The following is an 8,196-nucleotide window of genomic DNA, read 5'->3' as shown; positions in this document are numbered from 1 at the left end:
AGATGTGCAACACGTTGTGCATGCATGCATCATTTCCTGTGCATATAGTATGCATATGGGCGGGATGGGGAACACTTCTACCAGCAGTGAAAACTAACAAGAAGTTGTGATAAACAGAAGAACTTTTATCACATAATGTCAGATGTAGGCCTGATGAAATTAGTGCAATAAAAGTTATTAAATTAGTTTTGAACAGTCTATCAAATCCATTAACACTTTAAAATACATATTATTTCAGGAGCTGAATAACTGTATGGCAAAAAAACTACAAAGTGTATTTATCATAAATAATCTGGGTATAATGAGTGGAGGAGATGACTTCAGTGCTGGTGGGGGTGAGTTCATGTGACTTCATATTTCTCTCGCGAGATTTCGTTGAGCTTCCTGACAGCAGAAAACATGGCGGACGAACACGGACGGAAATGGGACCGCTGTCTTGCTGATACAGCCGTGAAAACAGGTTAATGTCATTTCATAAATGTATTATATTTATTCAACATTATCGTGAAGCATGCTGCAGCATATTTAACCCGGTAAATAAGCTTCCCTACGGGTCAGAGGCTGCAGTCAAGGTCCTTATCTACGGGACATCTGTATGACCATGCCAGTTTACTGAGGTCAAGTGTGCACTTGTCCGCTGAATGGATACAACTAACGTTACCTGTTTCTTATTTGGGGGGAACATTATGATTAAAGAAGACAACATAGTCTTTGGATACAAGCTAGAGTGTGTTTTGTATAACAGCCTGGGCAGTTATTGATCAAAGTCAGTTGTGGAGGGACAGCATGGAGGGTCCAGCCTACATTTATCAAAACTGTAAAGGACAATTGTGTCCACTTCCAGCCTTTCTCCCCAAACTTCACTCACATTTTCAATCTATATTTTACAGTTCAATGCCAGCAACAGGCAACAGTCCTTCACTTGAGTTTGCAATGTCCTAGCCCTTAATCTCTTAAAGGACTTTGCAAAGGTAAACATACAAAGTACAAAGTACCAGAAACATCTGTTTTGTTGAGACAGAGTCATCTCAGACCACCACATCCATATTAGAACGCATAAACCACTGGAGAACTGACAAATCTTTCAGTCAGAAGCACTGTTTTATTTTATTTAACCTTTATTTTACCAGAAATATTCCCACTGAGATTTAAAGCCTATTTTGCGAGGGAGTTCTGGCCACAACAGCAGCATTAAAAATTTCACATAAAAGAAACAAGCGGCTGTACAATTAGTCTGCTCAGTCTCAGCTCATTGTGTCCCCTCCTACTCTATGTGTATATTATGTTTTAATATAGCTGAATTAAGTCTAGGCGAGTGTCAATATTATATTGTTTTTTGTGATTTGAGACCATTGTCTTAGATTTTGGACATCGTTATATCCTTACATGGCCTTAGTGTTGTCTTTTCCTGGTTTTATAGGCTGCATTACAGTATATCCACATACTGATGATTATTTATAAATCATTTCAGTGTGTTAATGTTTTGTGAAAGTAACAATAGTCATTCAATATTCAATATTGATATCGAGGTATTCAGTAAACATATGATATGTGATTGTGTAACCCAGTCGGAGCATTTATGAAGTACTTTTTAAGAAGAGATTTCAAAATCAAGATGTTTATTGCGTATTGCGATATGACCTATATATATTGTGATATCATTTTAAGGCTATATTGCCCACCTTTAAGTTGAAGTCACAAATGAGTTGTACTATTGCACTATTTCTGTTGTCAGACTGAATGAGCATAAAATGGTGATTTAATCCTGTCTCATCAGTTTGCTGTGTGGTTGGCTGTGTGATAGTGTCGCAGGGATGGGCGATCTAACGATTTTTAGAGCGAGAGCAATCTTGAAAGCGTCCATGACTGACTTTTCAGGTAAATCAGAGAGATCGCAGTATTTAATGGCCTCTAGTTTGCTAGGTTGATTGGATGAATTACTTCATGTGGCTCTTCCTTAGGTGACCTATGTAAACAGTGCCACAAGTGGCAACATAGCAGATGAGGAGCTTGTGCTAAAAGATTTAATGGTACATCTGGAGAAATTCATAGACTATTTCAAGTAAAAGCAATTAAATAGTCAGTGATATTATTTTTTTGCCCTACCCTAGCAAATAGCATGAAGCCAGTGTTGGTGATGGTCTACTGGTGAGCAGTGTTCCTATTTGACAAAGCACTTTTACGATTTTGTTTGGCAACTGATGCTCCAGCAGTTCAGGCACCAACTGGAGAAGTAGAAACAAAATGTAACACCAACACATTAGCATGAAGTGAATTTGAAATTATATTTGAAATATTTAGTTAAATATGGCCTGTTATCAGAAGGAGGTAGAGGTAGTGAAAGAAGAGAGCAAACTGACCAGTATTTCTAAAAGTCTCTCTTCTGTCTGTTATACTGTCACCTCACAATGAAAACATGTAATAACATTTACTTTAATTTCAATCTACACTCATAAACTTTATAGCAAAAGAATAATACACAGTCCTAAGAAGTTCACACCAGACACATTTGAATTCACTGCCAAAACCATCTGGAATTGTATTTAAGACCATAATATCATAATTAGTGATGAAAGAATGTTTTGTTTCCTTCATCGACTCTGGCCTTCACTTAACCAGTCAGAGTCGATTGAACACACTGTGTTACAGTTTTTAGCAGATCACCATGGGGTCTTTATGGAGGAGTTATCTGTGGTATTTGAAACCGTGTTGGGCCATCATTAAAATTCTTAAAGTGGAACTCAATCTATTCTGAAAGACACTAAGTGACGCCAACTTCAGCACAGTAAAATATGTTTCATGCTGGGAGGAGAAACATCTGCATTGTGGCATTTCTTTGAGCTCACTGTGTGTAGCAAACTGCCAGCTGTGCCAATGCGTCTCAAGTAGCCAGAGAAACTCTGCAGCATACTGTATGCTGGACAATGATAAAAGTAAAATGACCAAGAGAGATGTCAAATCAAACTAAAGGGAGAGAAAAAACAGCTGCATGTGCACTAATCCGCAATATCCTCTTCATAAAAATAGATAACAGTGTTATGTGTAGGAACATGGTATTTAATTTGAGGAACTTGTAAACGGTAGAGTGGAAGAGGCCAGTACTAGTCTAATAATAGAGTAATGATGGAAGCAATATATCAACGTACAAGGTAAATTTATTGTCATTTTTAAATCACAAGGGTTTAAAAAACAAAACAAATGATTGAGTCCTGCTACATCTATTTTGGAAAATAGTGTTGATGATGAATTGAGGAATGTCGCAGCCTGGGTAATGAAGCTGCTCTTTACTCTGGTGGTCCGGCAGCGGTTACTTCTGTATCTTTTGCCAGATGGCAGCAGGGTGAACAGACTGTTATTGGGGTGGGTGTTGAGTTTTTGTATCCTTTGGGCTCTGTGCAGAAATCTCACCTCACCCATGTCACTGATGCTCTGTAGATGTGTACCCGTGAAGTTCTGGGTGGTTTTAATCAGCCGCTGTAGAACCTGCCCTGGGCCGTGCACGAACCATGCTAGTTTGTGATTTTTCCAGTCAGGATGCTTTCTGTCGCTCCTCTGTAAAACTTGACCAGAATCTGGCTCGGGAATTTAGCCAAAAAACACACATGTCAACCTTATGATGGCACTAGAGGAAAAGTCTGTTCAAAATGTAACAGCAGTTCATCCAATAGTAGGAGTGGGAATCACAGAGTAACTCACGATATGATTCACAATATGTTGCCCACACTAATGATAGTATCCTAAAATGGCAAAGTGCAGGTATAAATTCACTACATCGTCGGTTTCACTGAATTTGATGCTAACTGAGATGAAACAATGTATTAAAAACTGCATAGAGTCTTAGCTTGGTGCCTCTTTATCACACTCACTGACTGCAACTTGTCCGTTTGTTGTCTGCCATCATTACAATGTAAAATAGCCAAGAACTGGCAAAATACCAGAAAACAGAGCAGTTCTGGAGTTAAAATGTTTAAAGAAAGGACACAACTATGGCTCACTGAATTCTTTTCAATCTGTGTAAATAAAGTTTAAAGAAGTTTACACCACAAGGAGTCATGAAATAATGACTGTGGTAAGTCAAATTGTCAGGAGAATCTGTTTAGCGTTTTCAGTCAGGACCAAAGTGGTCGACCAACTGTCAGACTGACTTTGCCATCCCTAGAACCATACCGCCAGCCAGCACGGCTAAAAACGGGAAATGAAAATGGTTGCAAGTCATAAAAGAAAATTATTTATATTACTTCACAGTAATGGCTGCCACCCAGTCTTGTTAGGTAAGATTATTTATTTCATTCCAGCTGTGCAAATCGTAAGCTGTGTCCCCTCCAACACACAGAAAATTAATAGTTCCTACACAAAACATCTGCTGTCACAAACATCGCAAAAGCCATGTGCCAGAATCAAGTTGCAATTTTATCTAAATTCACAAAATGACAATGATTGAAAATGAACGTCTTCATTGATGTCATTTCAAGAGAGTACTTGAAATAATGAACAGATGAATAACAAAACAATTACCAGCTCTTGACTTTATTTTCTGGCAAAACCTACTGTGTGTTTTCTGGCCTGTGGGTTCAATATTTCATTCTGCTCCAGCACAAATGTTTTTGTTCTAATCTATCCCACTGGGAGATGTCAAGACAAAGAGAAAGAATTTCCAAAATGAGATGTTGATCTGCCCTCATATTTTTTGCCAACGTTTTTACTGTTACTACTGTCAGTGGAAAATCAGAGGTTTCAGAATGCGCTGGCTGAAGAGCAAAGAAAGACAGAGGCTGCAACAGACGGAGAGCCTTAAATTTAACTGAATCTTTGCTTGAAATGGACACAGAGGACAATGATTTACTGTTGATCTGTACTGATAATGATAGTGTTTGGGATCTTTTGTGGTCTTGTTGGACATTTGTAAGTTGTGTAATAGAGAACAGTTTGAGGGTTCTGGTTCAGGCGAATCGGTCATGCTGCATAGCTCTCTGAATCCAATTAAGAGTCGGAGGGGCCCAAATGGCTGTTTTTATGTGTTTTGTGTGCTGGCTGGCCTTCTGTTGGGTGTGGTGTGGCCTGCAGCGAGGTGAAGCTAAGCGCACAAACACATTCCTCCTCAAGATCCTACTCCAGTCTGAGCACTTCAAACAACTCAGCCAACTTCTGTGCCACTGACAAACCTTCTGCGTGACCATACTGCGTCCAGATATCCTTACCTTCACTCTTGCGAGGTGCACTCATTGACCCATCACCTCTCCTGCCCTCGGCCTCATAGACACTGTCGTTTCCCCCTCTCCTGCACCCCTTTTACGGTTTTCTCTCTTTCTTGGAAGTTCTTGTGGCTTTTCTCTCCCTCTCTTTTCCTAATGAGCAATGTCTTGCAAACTTGTGCTATTTACCAGCTCTTGCATCAAACATAATAGCGGCACCCCGCTGACCTCATTACGACAGATTTACATCTACGCCAGCCGTTTTTATACTGGATCAGACATGATCACATTACCTCAGCAACTTGAGTCATTTAAATGTGTAGTTTAATCACTCATACTTTCTTTTCTTCTTTGCAGTAACTGGCCTCGGTGTGGGCATCGTGTTCTCCGTCCTTTTCTTTAAACGTAAGTGCTCTTTCTTAAAGGGACAGTTCACCTTAAGATCACAAGTACATATTTTTCCACTTAACTGTACTGCTATATTTTTTTTCCATCTAGATTGTTATGGTGTGAGTTGAGAGTTATGGAGATATCTGCAGTAAAGATGTCTGTCTTCTCTCTAATATAATGGAACTAGATGGCGCATGGCTTGTGGCGCTTGAAAGCGCCAAAAAATACATTTGAAAAACTCAACAGCAATGTCTCCTTCCAAAATTATGACCCAGTTACTCAAGATTATTCACAGACCTTGTTGTGTTCAGTTTCATGTTGGAACTATTTTCTTTCTAGCAAACAACACCCCCCCAACTGTATCACCACACAGAAGGAAGTGGTCATCTATGCATGGACCAGAGGCCTGTGCTTGTGGCTGAGCAGGATGAAAACATTAACGCCGTCCTCCTCGACTGAGCTGTAACGTTAGCTAGCTTATACCCCAAAAGCACACTTACGACTGCTAACATCTGGCTATTGTGTGCAATGTGTACAATCAGGATTTGGTCCCAGGTCATTTGACCCTGCAGTAGTTAGGTTATTAATCGGCTCTGGCTCCTCTCAGTTGTGATGTAGTCAGGCAAACACGGCAATTTACTCTCCTGTTCCGGCGCAATGCTGTGACATGTTGAAGTTAAGGCCGTTGGCTTGTTAATATCTTTCCATCTCTTGTAAAGCAGTGCTTGAACATCATCCGGTCTGCGCTGAGTTTTAAAGAGAGACTGATGTTAAGATATTAAAAAGGTAATCGTTGTTTGTGGCCTCCATGTGATCTGAGTCATCTGCCCGATCAGAGATGAGAAGGAGGCAAGATGTCTCACTCCCCAGAAACTCCTGTTATTAGCTCCTTGTCCACTGCCAGTTGTAAAAGACCCAGTTGTCTATTTTAGCCAGTTTACCTGCCATTTAAAAAAAAAATGTGTATACGCACTAATTTGGGCGTAAAAGTGGTATTAATTAGCTAGTCTCTCGTCCACGAGTAGATTCGCGCTTCGATTTGTGCAGTGATGCAGTTGACAGGTGTAGTTCAGTAGAAAGAAAATAGTTCGGACATGCTCACAACAAGGTCTATGGATTATCTTGACCAACCGCGTCATGATTTGTTGAAAGAGACATGGCTGATGATATTTTCAAATGTAGCCACACAAGCACCTCAAGCTGAATGCTATCTAGCTCCATTACATTCGAGGGACGGGAGACATCTCTACTAGATCTCGCACCAAAACAATCTAGATGGATAAATAGCACTACAGGTAAGAGGAAAAATTTGTATATCTCATTTTGGAGTTCATGTGAACTTTTTTTGTAAGCACATACTTTAAATATATTTAAATATGTGTCTCCCGCAGGTCGCACGTGGCCCGTCTCATTCGGTTCAGGTTTGGGACTGGGTATGGGTTACGCCAACTGCCAGCATGACTTCAGGTCACCATACCTGATTCATGGCCGCATGGTGAAGGTGAGTACAGAAGGTGAAGATGTGTTGTGTGTCAGAGGTTTGTGACACACTAACACACCATAACACATGTTTTTTTTTTGTCTGTGTTCATTTACAGGACCAGTAGTGAAGGACTGAAGACTATAAGGATTTGCCATGAAGTTTATCATCTGTTTTTGTCTCGTCCTCTGTTATTTTGCTGACCATTTCTGTCCTAGCACTAATGTCCAATGATGCCCACATTGTGTTTATCAAAGGCCTATGAGTGTATATTTAATAAAGTGATAATGGAAAAACCCCTCTTTCTCTCTCTGCTTTTCTCTGTGCATGTTAAAGAAGAATGAAATGTGGTTTGGGGGCGGGACGTAATTTTGTGTGTTAATGAGCTGGGAGACTCGGACTCCTGCTGTTTTGGAATGAGGGCCAGGTTCAGCATCTGCAGCCCTGTTAGAGAGTGGGAGGAAGGAAGGAAAGTTGCACACAATGATGGAATAAAGAAAATGCAGTTGGTGGAAAACTAATGCTAGTGTTGGAAAAGAGAAGGAACAATATGTTAACGTGTATGTTTTACACACAGTGACAGCAAACCATTTTCTTATTCACAGATGTAGGTTTCTCTGAACACCATGAATGGGTAGACTCCTTTTCTACAGACCTAGTCTGGTCTTCACTCATGCCAGACGAAGCATTTGCACAGTATTTCATGCCTTATAGTCCTGATTCCAGTTGCGTGCGCTGGAGTTTTTGCTGTGACTGACTGTTTTCGTCACAGGGAGTTGAAAAAGCACATTTCTTCATATCAGGAGGAATCTTACGTCTCGTGTATTCATTGGCCGCGTGTCCATTTGGCGAGATTGTTTTGAGTGTGATTGATCACTTATGTGTGGTTGCATGGGCCTGCGAGGCGAGGAGAGGAGAGGGATTGTTTGTGTGAGCGTGTGCACGAGCACACATTTATCCAGCCCCCTGGTGAAGCAGAATCCGTGGAATGCAGAGGAATGCCATTTCTGGACTGGAGCTCGGTCTTATTACAAACAGGTGAGTTCTGCACTTTGCACTCCGAACATAACACATGGTTTACACTTTCACATCAAAGAAAACAGTGCTGCACGCACCCTCTCTATCACAGACACA

The 8,196-nt window shown here is 40.5% G+C and overlaps 1 protein-coding gene across 1 annotated transcript; it reads left to right on the top strand.

The window, feature by feature from the left end:
• The first annotated feature begins 351 nt into the window (after nucleotides 1-351).
• LOC311254477 (MICOS complex subunit Mic10-like) lies at nucleotides 352-7,360 on the top strand. Its single transcript, XM_084348259.1, has 4 exons — nucleotides 352-460; nucleotides 5,550-5,597; nucleotides 6,974-7,083; nucleotides 7,181-7,360. The coding sequence occupies exons 1-4, from the start codon at nucleotides 400-402 to the stop codon at nucleotides 7,187-7,189; spliced, it is 228 nt and encodes a 75-aa protein (XP_084204385.1). The 5' UTR covers nucleotides 352-399; the 3' UTR covers nucleotides 7,190-7,360.
• The last annotated feature ends 836 nt before the right edge of the window (nucleotides 7,361-8,196 follow it).

This window comes from Pagrus pagrus (assembly GCF_965226575.1).
Source record: "Pagrus pagrus genome assembly, chromosome: 3".
Classification (NCBI taxonomy): Eukaryota; Metazoa; Chordata; class Actinopteri; order Spariformes; family Sparidae; genus Pagrus; species Pagrus pagrus.
This window is presented reverse-complemented; position numbering and strand designations above follow the sequence as displayed.